Raw genomic sequence first — 14,024 nt, 5'->3', positions numbered from 1 at the left:
AACAAAAGGTGGAGAACCATTTAGCGAACAACGATCCGAGGCAGGTATGGCAGGGACTGCAGCACTTAACCAACTATAAGGGCAGCACGAGGAGCATGGCAAACACCGATGCCTCGTTGGCTGAGGAGCTGAATATCTTCTTCGCCCACTATGAGGTTAAAAGACCAGACCCCGTAGCCTTTGCTGGCCGGCCTTCTGACTCTCAGCCACTCACCCTGTGTGAAGACCAAGTGAGAGCTGTATTGAAGGCTGTGAATCCCAGCAAAGCCGCAGGCCCAGATGGGGTGCTGGGGATAGTGGTCAGGAATTGTGCCGATCAATTAGCAGGGGTCCTGACAAGGATTTTTAACATTTCCTTGCAAACAGCATGTGTACCATCCTGCTTGAAAGCAGCTACCATTGTCCCAGTCCCCAAGAAAACTGCAGTTGAGTGCCTGAATGACTACAGACCTATTGCATTAACGTCTGTAGTCATGAAATGCTTCGAAAGATTGGTTCTCCAACATCTTAGGACATGCCTCCCACTGGATTTTGATAAACATCAATTTGCCTACAGGGGAAATAGGTCGACAGACGATGCCATAGCTACTGCTTTACACTCTGTAGCAAGTCATCTCGAGAAGCCTGGAAGTTACGTCAGGATGCTTTTTGTTGACTACAGCTCGGCTTTCAACACCATTTTGCCGAGCATTCTCATCGAGAAGCTGACTGACTTGAAATTCTCCCCCGCCATCTGCGATTGGATTCAAGACTTTCTTAGGGATCGGTTACAAACAGTGAGGGTCGGCTCTGCTTTGTCCACCCCCTGAAGCTTTGCACCGGCACGCCACAGGGCTGTGTGCTTAGCCCCTACCTGTACTCTTTATACACTTATGATTGTGTATCATCTGACCCATCCACTGCGATAATCAAGTTCGCAGATGATACAACTGTGGTGGGTCTTATTAAAGGTGGGGATGAGACAGCATATAGGGCGGAGGTACAAAAACTATCCATATGGTGTAGTAACAACAACTTGCACCTAAACATCGGCAAGACGAAAGAGATGGTGTTAGACTTCCGGAGAAAAAAGGAGGAACCTGCCCCACTTCACATCGGAGAGAACTGTGTAGAGAGAGTTTCCTCCTTTAAATTTCTGGGAGTCTACCTCTGTGAAGATATGACCTGGAAAGTTAACACAACTCAGGTGGCTAGAAAGGCCCAACAGAGGCTTCACTTTCTTAGGGTCTTGCGGAAGAACAGGGTAGAACAACAGCTAATGACCCTCTTTTACCGGTCTACTATAGAGAGCGTCCTCTTGCATGGTATTGTGTTTTGGTATGCCGGTCTGACAGCCGCGGATAGGAAAGTATTACAGAGGGTAGTGAGCACAGCACAAGACATTGTGGGCTGTTCCCTGACACCACTGGATGACATCGCCAGGGCTCGTTGCCTTGGAAGAGTGAGGAAGATTCTCAGGGATGACTCACACCCTGGACGGTATCTCTTTACTCTCCTACCATCCGGTAGGAGATATAGGAATATAGCCAGCCGTACCAACAGGCTGAAAAATAGCTTTTATCCGTGGGCTGTTAGGCTTTTAAATGGGACATAATTTTATGCAGAATTGACTTGGGAGGCCGGTGTGTGGTGTAGTTGGTTCACATATTGTGGTGGGATGGAGGGTTTGTTGTCACTGTGTGTTGGGGGGAGAGAGCACGGGGGGGAGGCTCAGCTAATCTCAATGTACACATGTACTTTGACAATAAAGGTTTATTATTATTATTATTATTAAATTGCTATCATCATAAAGATGTCAATTATTGCTTGCTTTCAATCAATCAATGCTTAAAAATATTATTCAGTATTTTTGTTTCCAGATAGCATGCTGATGAAATTTAGCCCCATGTGAGCCACAACTCCCTTTTAAAATTATTTGAATTGTTGGATTTTATTACATTGTATGGCAGTAAATTCCATAGTTTAACTCTATGTTGTATGAAACAACACCTACCGTATATACTTGAGTATAAGCCGAATTTTTCAGCCCACTTTTTGGGCTGAAAAATCCACTTCGGCTTATACTCCAGTGAACAAAAAAAAGAACTTCCCGAGGACTTGTGCGCGGCCGAGCTACTTTGCCTGACGCTGCTGGGGTCGTGTCTCGGCCGGGGCCTTGCAGGATCTGGCCCAGGCGCCTCTGCTCACCCTCAGCAGCGCCTGGCCCGGAATCACATGCGAAACAAGCCTGGCAGAGGAGCCGGAGCGGCGAGCAGAGGCGCCCGGCCCAGATCCTGCAAGGCCCGGCCGAGACGCGTCCCCAGCAGCGGAGCTGCTCCGGCTCCTCTGCCGGGCTTGTTTTGCATGTGAGCTACTTTGCCTGACGCTGCTGGGGTCGTGTCTCGGCCGGGGTCTTGCAGGATCCGGCCCGGGCGCCTCTGCTCGCCCTCAGCAGCACCTGGCCCGGAATCACATGTGAAACAAGCCCGGCAGAGGAGCCGGAGCGGCGAGCAAAGACGCCCGCCCGGATCCTGCAAGGCCCCGGCCGAGACGCCCCCCCAGCAACGGAGCCGCTCTGGCTCCTCTGCCGGGCTTGTTTTGCATGTGAGCTACTTTGCCTGACGCTGAGAAGACCCGCTTGGGCACTCGGGTTGGTGTCAGTCTCCGCAGGCCCTTCTTGTTTCCAGGAACGTCAAGCGCGCTTGGCTCCCCACCCCCACGGCAGGGCAGGGCAGGGCAGGGCAGAGACTTGCTCGCCCTTCTGACGGCCCTGAAGAGAAACGAAGGGCTTGCAAACTCCCCGCGAGAAGCTGGGCGAAGTGCGCGGCTGGGCGAGTGTGTGCCTGCGCGCGTATTTACGAAAGAAACGCTCCGAGAGTTTTTCTTTCTCCGCCCCCTTGGTTGGAACTCTAGCTCGGGCTCGCTCGCGCGCAATTCTCTCTCTCTCTCTCTCCGCCGTGGCGATGGTGGGGCGCCAAGGTAACCTGAGAACGCGGCAGGGAAGAGCCATATTTAACTACCCTGTTCCCTGCTTTCCGTGTGGCAGACCCGTATGTGCCAGCTCTCGGGTCTCTGGGGACTGGCGGCTGATTAGGCTGGGCCTTTGGCCGTCCACAGCTGAGGCGGCGGCGGCGGAATCTGATGCCGAGGCAGCGGGAAAGAGTTTCTCAAAAGCCCCGAGGGCTCCCGAGGAAGGCATTGGGGAGGAGGAGCTTTGCACCTTGGAGACACGATGGAGCCGCTGTGACGGTTACTCCAGAGAGAGTTGCACGAAGCCAAGGCGTCTCTCTTCCTCCTCCTCACCGTTTCCTTTGCTTTTCTTCGTGCTTTTTATTCCTCTGCGGAACTCTGCTGCTGGATTTTTCAGCGACTGCTGTAGCCGCGCTTCTCTTCTCGGCTCCGAAAATAGGGATTTCTACTCTCTCTCTCTCTCTCTCTCCCCTCCCCACCCCGCATTCTCCTGCCTCTTCGATTGCAACAATAAAAGGGCAAAGGGTGCGCTGGTTTCTTCCTCCTTCCTCCCCCCCTCCCCTCCCCTCCCCGATTGTCAGGTGTGGCTTCGACTTTAGTTTTTGCCTATGGTGCTAGGAAGTTGCCAGTGGTGGGATCGTTTTCGGAGTTGCGTGCTTGGCCCAGAGGTGCAAACAAAATGTTTGGAAAAAGGGGGGTGAGGTGGGGTGGGGTGGGGTGGAGGAAGCAGTTTGCGAAGCAGCCGAAATGGGGGTATATAGAGGATGGGAGGTTCCCACCGAGAGAGCCAGCAGAGTTGTTGTCGAAGCGCGTCACACGCCTTTCCAACCACCAGAGAAGGGAGGAATAAGAAAGAAACACACACACACACCAGGAAATCGAGAGCGCAGCCTTAAGTTAAAGGTGGCGGACGGGCCCGAGAAAAAAGGCTGCAAAACTCGTCTTTTAAAGCGTGCGGTGTTGTTGTGTTTTTTTTTTCCTCCCCCCGAAAGTGAACGGCAGCTTTCCGTACTAGTGTATTTGTACTGCCGCGAGTGACAACTGACAAAGCTTGCCGGTGTGATCTTGATTTTGGAACTGATGAAGTCTGTTAACTAATTGATTGGCACTCCGGTTGCTCATCGCCGTGAAACTAGACCTTGTTTTGGGGGTTTTTTTGTACTTTGGGCTGATCAAAAGGAATAAATGGAATAAATAAAAACACTGGCATGTCAAGACACCAGCACAAAGACCAAGGTACAAGCAGCTCTCCTTCAGTCATTATTGAAACATTTGATCAGCCCAAAGTACAAAAAAAAAACCAAAAACAAGGTCTAGTTTCACGGCCCAAGCGGGTCTTCTCAGCATCAGGCAAAGTAGCTCACATGCAAAACAAGCCCGGCAGAGGAACCAGAGCGGCTCCGTTGCTGGGGGTGCGTCTCGGCCGGGGCCTTGCAGGATCCAGGCGGGCGTCTTTGCTCGCCGCTCCGGCTCCTCTGCCGGGCTTGTTTTGCATGTGATTCCGGGCCAGGTGCTGCTGAGGGCGAGCAGAGGCGCCCGGGCCGGATCCTGCAAGACCCCGGCCGAGACACGACCCCAGCAGCGTCAGGCAAAGTAGCTCACATGCAAAACAAGCCCGGCAGAGGAGCCGGAGCAGCTCCGCTGCTGGGGGCGCGTCTCGGCCGGGCCTTGCAGGATCTGGGCCGGGCGCCTCTGCTCGCCGCTCCGGCTCCTCTGCCAGGCTTGTTTCGTGTGCGAGCTACTTTGCCAGCCGCTGCTGAGGGAAGATCTCTGAAGAGGAGCATAAGGTGAGCTGCTGCATTTCCCAGCCTCGGCTTATACTCAAGTCACTAACGTTTTCCATTTTGGGGGGTAAAATTAGGGGGGTCTTGGCTTATATTCGAGTCGGCTTATACTCAAGTATATACGGGTATTTTTTCTGATGCAAAAAGTTTAACTTTGGAACTAAGAAGAATCAATTTGGAACTAAGAAGAATCAATCAATAAAGAGGTGAATGACAAGGTAGATATTTTTGGCACTGTTCTTCTACATTAGCCTGATGATAAAACATCAAAATTTAAAGTATGCCAAATTGTTTTTAGATTGCAAATATCTACTGTGCTGCTAAGATAACTTTTTATCTGATCAAAAAGGACAGGGGGTTTCTGGTGGTTTATCCAAGAAAAAAAATATTCTACAGCAACTGGAACCAGAATTTTTGTTGCTAAGTGATGCGGTTCTAAAGCATGATGTCACATGACCACATTGCTTAGCAAGAGCAACCCCACAGTCCCCATTGCTGTTGTAGCCCCAGAACCAAGCAGTAAGGGTCAAATAACAGACTGTCAGCCCTTCCACAGAAACCAGTCAGGAAGCATGACTAGATGAGCTAATCTCACTAATCCCACCAGAAATTATCCAAAATTAAAGACAAGACATGGAAGGCAGAAAGAAACAATGCAATCTACAAAATCAACTGTAACTATTGCAACCAATTCTATGCGGGACAAACATCACATCAATAAAAAAAAACCAGGATCCATGAACACCGGCTGACAGCCAAATGCAACAATTCCAAATCCTTAATCTCTACCCACACTGACACCAAACAGCACCAGTTTGATTGGAGCAACACAAAAATAATCAGTCATACTACCACCTGCCACACTTGAGTTCATCGAAGCCTGGCACTCCACAAGCACCCCCATCAACAGACACATTGACCTACAACCAGCCGATGAACTCCTTAGAATCCAAATCAACCAGACAGCACCAACCCTCAACCAACTCACGCAACCCCCCAACCAGTGGTTCACCTACCAATTAACCTCACCTGATATAACCTCCCCATCACAAGACCCCCACTGATGATTCACACCTGACCTATCACCTCACTTGATACACCCATGCTTGACCCATCACAAGACCCAAGACTCTCACTTGACACACCCACACCTGACCTATCACAAGACCCACTGACCACACAAAGCCCTTATAAACAGAAGAACACTGACACTTGACATCCCCAAACTCCAGTGATGTTACCTAGCCTGGTAATGAAATGTTCGGAAACCCAACCCACAAGTTCAGAAAATGAACCTTCACCCTCCCCCGCCCCCCTAATCCCACTGTTTTGTAGGTTACATTAACAGAATAAGTCTGAAGGTAACAATTCCCCATTGCCACTTTAAACTGCTTGATCAATTAGGGCAGATCCTTCCTAAATTTCTTTCCCTGATCAATAAGCCACTGTGGTTCCTCCATCCAGTCCGATTGTTTCGGAGACAGAATCTGCTCTCCTTGTCCCCCAGGCAGGAGTCCGAGGCAAATAGGCTGGCAGGTGATTGGGTTGCATGGGTGCTTTGGGTGGGAGGAGTGCTGTGGGCAGGTGCTTGGGAGAATGGTGTCTGCGTGGGTACCACAGGGTGGTCAGGGGTACTACAGATAGGCACTCTAGAAGGTGGACAGGTGAAAAAAACAGCAAGATGGGGTGCAATTTTCAACTTCCTATTGCTTCCACATTGAGGGAAGCTGTTAAGGAACCCTGGAAATCATGTGGCTTTTTGCAAGGTTGTAATTAAAAGCTGGACACTCTGTATCTGGATTGTGATCATGTGATTGCAGTGATGCTGCGACAGCTGCAACTTCATTATTACCCCATTGTTCAGTGCTGCCATAATTTTGAATGGTCACTGAATGAATAGCCCTAATGACCTGTACTCTGATCACAGAAGCCAAGATGTTTAGGCACAGGCGTTGGAATTAATAGCAAACAAGAATCCTGATAACAGGCTCAGAATAAGCAGACAGGAATTCAAAACAATGTTGTGATCTCAAGTACAAATGTGGTTCTATTTTGCATTATCTGGCATGCCCAACATTGCTGATAATAGCTTTCAAAAGAAAAAGAAATGGGATATAACTAAATGATTAAAAAAAAACAGACCTGTCTTTATTGCCTTCTTTTTTATCATCTCCTTCCTTTGTCTTGTTTTTCTCATTATCAGTCATGTTATCTGATACAAGTTTCAATGCACGTTCAGTGATAGAAACTATCTTTTGGACTGCCTGGAGTTCCTCCTCAGTTGGATAGATAGCTGCATGTTTGGTCATCACATAACGGTCATCAGAGGAGTCAGGTCGACGCAATGGCTACAAAGAGAAATTAATTCTTAAATTCAGTTAGCCTCCCAAATAGTTGTGCTTTACTACTTTCAAATATTTGCTATTCATTTCGAATATTGACTTGCTCTTCAGAAGAACAGATCAAGAAGGCTTGTATGGTCTTAAAATATTTGACATTAAGTCTTCCACATAAACCATAATGTGGCTGGTGTTAACTGAAAGAAAAATCAAATTTGGTTCTACTATGTCAAACTATAACCTAAATTTCAAATTAAATGCATTTAATTTAATTCAAATTAAAAGCATTTAATTATGTCAGTCTAAATTTTATTTGTGACATGTTTGAACTTCTAATTAAAATCTTCTATGAGCACAACTTTACTTCATTAGGTGACAACACCAACCAATCTTGGCTCACCCTGGAAAAGCTAGACAGGATTAGCCTTGGATAACTGGATAGGAGATCAAAAGGAAATCCAAGGTCTGGAGAACACAAAGACACTGAAAAACATGTCCAACAAAGGAAAAGCAAGCCAGTTCCATATTGTGAAAACGAAATGGACATATATATATATATAACCAATCTTGACGATAGAAACCTTTAAAAAATCTGTAGAACAGATGACCTTTTGATGGAAGAAAAGCCTATTACTAAACATTCAGTGTGTTTTCTAAGTTGAATTTATACATATCAGAGGTTGGTAACAATGAATTCAAAGGAGCTTAGATGTAAACATGACACAATAGCAGTCATGTTACAAAAACATTTTCAAAGTGACAAACTTCATTTTTATAAAACAGTTTCTTACAAATGAATTGTAATCTGTTAATTTACCACAAGAATATTGTTCAATATTTTTGCTTGTAGAAAATGCGATAGTAAATTAGCCATAAAATTTTAAAGGCAATTAAGCATCTTGAAGTTGTGGAATAAATCATTAGTCACCATCCTATAAAATAACCAGGATTTAACACAATTTTAATACATCTTACAATACATTAGTTTTGTGGGGATTAGATTTCAGAGTAAGAGACCCAGTTTGGTACAGTGATTAAGGCATCGGGTTAGAAACTGAGTTCTAGTGCTGCCTCAGGTACAAAGCCAGCTGGATGACCTTGGGCCAGTCACTGTCGCTCAGCCCTAAGAAGGAAGTAGTGGCAAAGCATGTTTAAAATCTTGCCAAGAAAACTGCAAAGACCAGTCCCTGCAGAAATCAGGAGTCAGCACCGATTCATGTGTATGCACACACCCACATGCCATATCACTGACATAAAGGATGAATTCAGAGTTAGATAACGTTTGATAGCCAAGTTGCACTATGCATTCTGAGTCTCCCATGTCTTCAATGTCTGTGGTACTATGAAGGAAACAGACAAACTGATAGTTTTCACTAATGAACCATTATAACCAAATTAATTTCTAGCAAATACAGTGGGACAAAAAAGTATTTAGTCAGCCACCAATTGTGCAAGTTCTCCCACTTAAAAAGATGAGAGAGGCCTGTAATTTTCATCATAGGTATACCTCAACTATGAGAGACAAAATGGGGGGAAAGAATCCAGGAAATCACATTGTAGGATTTCCAACGAATTTATTTGCAAGTTATGGTGGAAAATAAATATTTGGTCAATAACAAAAGTTCATCTGAATACTTTGTTATATACCCTTTGTTAGCAATGACAGAGGTCAAACGTTTTCTGTAAGTCTTCACAAGGTTTGCACACACTGTTGCTGGTATTTTGGCCCATTCCTCCATGCAGATCTCCTCTAGAGCAGTGATGTTTTGGGGCTGTCGCTGGGCAACACGGACTTTCAACTCCCTCCAAAGGTTTTCTATGGGGTTGAGATCTGGAGACTGGCTAGGCCACTCCAGGACCTTGAAATGCTTCTTACGAAGCCACTCCTTCGTTGCCCGGGCGGTGTGTTTGGGATCATTGTCATGCTGAAAGACCCAGCCACGTTTCATCTTCAATGCCCTTGCTGATAGAAGGTGGTTTTCACTCAAAATCTCACGATACATGGCCCCATTCATTCTTTCCTCTACACGGATCACTCGTCCTGGTCCCTTTGCAGAAAAACAGCCCCAAAGCATGATGTTTCCACCCCCATGCTTCACAGTAGGTATGGTGTTCTTTGGATGCAACTCAGCGTTCTTTCTCCTCCAAACACGAAGAGTTGAGTTTTTACCAAAACCATATGACATTCTCCCAATCCTGTTCTGGATCATCCAAATACTCTCTAGCAAACTTCAGACGGGCCCGGACATGTACTGGCTTAAGCAGGGGGACATGTCTGGCACTGCAGGATTTGAGTCCCTAGCGGTGTAGTGTGTTACTGATGGTAGCCCTTGTTACTTTGGTCCCAGCTCTCTGCAGGTCATTCACTAGGTCCCCCATGTGGTTCTGGGATTTTTGCTCACCGTTCTTGTGATCATTTTGACCCCACGGGGTGAGATCTTGTGTGGAGCCCCAGAACGAGGGAGATTATCAGTGGTCTTGTATGTCTTCCATTTTCTAATAATTGCTCCCACAGTTGATTTCTTCACACCAAGCTGCTTGCCTATTGCAAATTCAGTCTTCCCAGCATGGTGAAGGTCTACAATTTTGTTTCTGGTGTCCTTCGACAGCTCTTTGGTCTTGGCCATAGTGGAGTTTGGAGTGTGACTGTTTGAGATTGTGGACTGGTGTCTTTTATACTGATAACAAGTTCAACCAGGTGCCATTCATACAGGTAACGAATGGAGGACAGAGAAGCCTCTTAAAGAAGAAGTTACAGGTCTGTGAGAGCCAGAAATCTTGCTTGTTTGGAGGTGACCAAATACTTACCGAGGAATGTACGAATTAATTCATTAGAAATCCTACAATGTGATTTCCTGGATTCTTTCCCCCCATTTTGTCTCTCATAGTTGAGGTATACCTATGATGAAAATTACAGGCCTGTCTCATCTTTTTAAGTGGGAGAACTTGCACAATTAGTGGCTGACTAAATACTTTTTTGTCCCCACTGTATAATGTCTGCTACAGATATTGCATTAGCAATTATTCTGACCACAATGAGGCACATTATTGATTTCATTAGAACTGTGTAGCCAGAAGTTATTCTAAGTTATTCAAACTTTTTGAGAATTGAATTCATGGATCTTTGCACTTGGATGACTATTCAATGTATCAGCTAAATGAGCTATCCAAGTTCTGGACCTCAGCAATAGCAAAATGTAACATCTGTCTCTTTGGACAGTCTGAGAAAAGGTGGATTGTATAGCATTCTGATAGCTGCATATACAAGCAATTTAAGTGGTTGCAACAAGCTATTAAACTTCTCATGAGCCAGAACAAAATACAGTTAATGTATTACAAAAGCTACATAGCAATGTTTCTTTGCTAAACTAAGCCTTCATGTAATATTTGCTGAAAGGATCTTCCAATAAGAAATAATTCTAAAACAAATGAGGGCAGTTATACAAAGAGTTTGTATCAAACACGTTAGGTTTTAAGTAAATAAATACTCACAGCTGGTCCCTGTGGCTGTGGTGGCATTCCTGGTCTGACACCAAGTAACCCAAGAGGGCCTGGAGGACCATGAGGATATCCTCCATCAGGTATTCTACGACGATCGTCCCAGTGATGCTGTTCATCTTCCATCCTCCTCCAGTACATGTCTTCCTCATAGCGTCTGAAATATACAAACCAAATCGCAATGTATCAACTATATTTGCATGTTTGTGTATTCTACCTAACTGTGAAGGATTCCTTTCTTTTGAAAAGAGGAGATTCTTATCAGTTCATCATGGTCCATGAACATCCACAGGGACGTCTTCACCAAAAAAAAGTGACATGACAAAATCTTCAACTGAGTATGAATTGTGATAATCTAGCTGGCATGTTACCTCATTTCCATTCTCCATCGTTCTTCTTCTTCACGCCTTCTCCAATATTCTTCTTTCTGCATTTGCTTTCTCATCTTTTCTTCTTGTATCTTCCTTGCCCGGATGCTAGGCTTCACTTCTACTTGTAAGTCTGGGTTTACTTTTTTCTGTTTTAAATGTAAAGATTTTGAATACATTTATTTAAGATTATTTTGTTTTTGTACACAGAGCGATAGATACCGTTCAATATGGTGTACGATCCTACCTAGTTTTGTGGCTTTAGAATAAAAAAAATAAGCTTGCTCTAAAAACTCCTTATTCTATATATAGTGCAATATGCCATTATTTTGAATGTATTCCATTAGAATAATCCTACTCAAAATATTTTAATGGGACTATTTTGTTTTAAGCATATATGAAAGATTTTGTTATTATTTTGTTCTAAGTATACTCTAGAATGAGGAACTTATATATTAGAAATATAAATCTTTCTAAGAAATTAGCAGTAAAGAATTTTACTTTCATAGTATATTGACATTCTGAAGCATGATACAAAAATGCTTAGAATTATTTTCAAATGAATTACATTTCATAATTAAATAACTTCTTGTTAGAGGCTGCCCACCCTCCCCTCCTTCAGAACTATCAATATCTCACTGTAACAATCTTCATTTGTTAAAAAGTAAAAATTGAATATGCATCACTTTATGATGAGAACAAGTATTCTAAACAAAGAATGCTGTTTCAAATTGCTGATTCTAAATTCTATTTGTATGAAGTCTTACAATATGCAGCAAAAATCTTTTCAATAAACATGCATATGTACCGAAAACAATACATTATTTAAGACATCTACAATTCCTATATTTATTTGTAAGCTCCATAACAGACAAGAACAGCCTTTCACCTTATATTGTAACCGATGCCGCCTTCCTTTTAAATGCATCTCCTTAGCATTAGGATCATTAAAGCTACATTCACAAAGCTTGCAATGGAAACGAATCACTTTTCCCTCATCATTACGAACCTTTGCAAGAAAGAAAATGTAGTTATTGGTTACAGCTACTTCTTATCATGTGATAACAAAACTGAATCAAACATTTTCAAGATAACAATTCAGTTCAAGGACTCCCTACTAGCCCAGAAGGGAGACATCTGTCAACACAAAACTATCTTCCTCTGCAAAAACAAAGGCATTTCTACTTTTTTATCAGTCTGTTTAATAATATACATCAATCTCCAATCTACTGAATGATATAGGCCCAGTAGATTTGATTCCTCTAAGATATGTTATAGATTTTGTTGCTTTTAAAGGTGGAATTCAATGTAAATTATCTGGAGTCATCCTTTCAAGTTAAATAGAAATAACACAATTCAGTTGTTGATGTTTTTTGTTCCTGTCAACAGAGGCACCATGACTTAGGTTAACCCATTTCTGCCAATACATCTTTGAAATGATGGCAGTTATTTAGGAAACCTAAATGGTAAGCTAGTCTTTTCCCACTCTTAATGACAGTTAATATTTACTTACACTAGACAGACACAAATGCAGCAGTAATATTTCTGACAAATTAATGTAAAATGCATTACTACAAATTTGAACAATGACACAAAAATATTACTGTATCGGCACTGTACAATTTAAGAACAAGTATCTATTACTAGACTCTAATATTGTGCCATTTTTCAATTTTAAGTCAAAAATCTTACCATATTTCAGTATATATATACCAATACATGTTGCCTTGCATCTGAATTCTGATTATTCAGTTTTGAAGAATGCTCCATATCTTAAGCAATCTTAAATTACTAAGATAAGGATGCAATTATTCTGCTCTTCTCAAATGCCAAACAGCATTGCAACTAATTTTTATGAAACTAGATCCAAATAATTAGGTGAAATTTAGTTAACCATCAATAAATACTATGATTCTGTAATTTCAATTCTGCAAATTTTAATGCATTTATGTTAGCGAATACATCTCTGTTTAGTTTATGCTACGTGATATGTCTGGATTAAATCAATATAGTTTTCACAATATTACCTCTTCCACATAGTCATGACCAACAGGTTGGACCTCGCTTTGCAAAGCAGCAAGAGCTGTAGAAGTTACAGCTTCAGCAGAGGTATCTGCTTTAGCTTCCTGCATTTGTACTGCGGTAACAGGGGTAGTCTTGATATTTTCTACAGCTTTCATTTCATCCATTTTACTTCCTGTTGTCTGTAATTTATTGCCACCTAATATAAAATAGTATAAAAGGAAAATGACCATCACCTACAATAATCCTTCTCATAGTGCTTTTATGGTTGGGTTGCCCTGCAACATCAAAATTTATATTTTGATTGTTCATTCTTAACTAGATTTTGTTTTTATATATTTATTGTAAATCATTTGGACACTAATAAATCAATACAATACAATACAATAGAAGAAAGGGTTGCCAAACATCATTTATATCTTTGTCAACTCCTGAAAATCTGCTGTCCAAATGATACGCATTGAAGGCCATTACTCTGGAATCTCTTTTCCTGGTTGAGGATTACAACACACTTCTCATAAATTCTATGGATTGAACAGCCTTCTGGAACTTGGTGTCCTCCAAATGTATAGCTTTATAAAATTCTCAGCAATAGCCACATTGGCTGTGGAATTTTGGGGAAAACTGTAAATAGGAGATGTAGATGAATAATTAAACCACAAACAGTTCTACGGGGTTCTATCAGGACCCTGGAGAGTTCACTGTAGAGGCTGGATCAACTCTCAAGAAGAGTTATGAAGAGAACCAAGTGATCTGTAAGCTCCATTGCTAATTACAAATTCTAAACTTAACAAGCCTGTAAAATTTAGAAAGTAAAACTGAGACTCACTCCTACATAGTTAAGACGCTTTAGAAGTTTTAGAAAGGTCAACTTCTAAGGCTAAATGATTAAATATGGCATTTAATTAACATTTCCCTCTACACTTAAATTAGCAATTTTGAAAATTATTTATAAAGATTTCTGGAAAAGGCACGGAACGGAAAATATCTGTTCAATTAAAGAACCTCATTCAAAAATCTAATCACTAGCAGACAAAAACATAAAAGATCTGTCTTCCTGTTCA

At 42.8% G+C, this 14,024-nt stretch overlaps 1 protein-coding gene across 2 annotated transcripts in view; it reads right to left on the bottom strand.

Annotated features, from left to right (window-relative positions):
* ZFR (zinc finger RNA binding protein) overlaps positions 1-14,024 on the bottom strand; it is a 57,717-nt gene that overhangs the window by 18,576 nt on the left and 25,117 nt on the right. For both annotated transcript variants that reach the window (XR_014491466.1, XM_083354796.1), the window contains exons 9-13: positions 12,966-13,159; positions 11,828-11,947; positions 10,942-11,087; positions 10,565-10,727; positions 6,876-7,081 (exon numbers count right to left, since the gene is read on the bottom strand). Coding sequence is in view for 1 of the 2 variants with exons in the window: in XM_083354796.1 (XP_083210922.1) it covers positions 6,876-7,081; positions 10,565-10,727; positions 10,942-11,087; positions 11,828-11,947; positions 12,966-13,159 (829 nt within the window). In the remaining variant the exon portion in view is untranslated. The remainder of the gene's footprint in view (positions 1-6,875; positions 7,082-10,564; positions 10,728-10,941; positions 11,088-11,827; positions 11,948-12,965; positions 13,160-14,024) is intronic.

This window comes from Vipera ursinii (genome assembly GCF_947247035.1).
Source record: "Vipera ursinii genome assembly, chromosome: 2".
Classification (NCBI taxonomy): domain Eukaryota; kingdom Metazoa; phylum Chordata; class Lepidosauria; order Squamata; family Viperidae; genus Vipera; species Vipera ursinii.
This window is presented reverse-complemented; position numbering and strand designations above follow the sequence as displayed.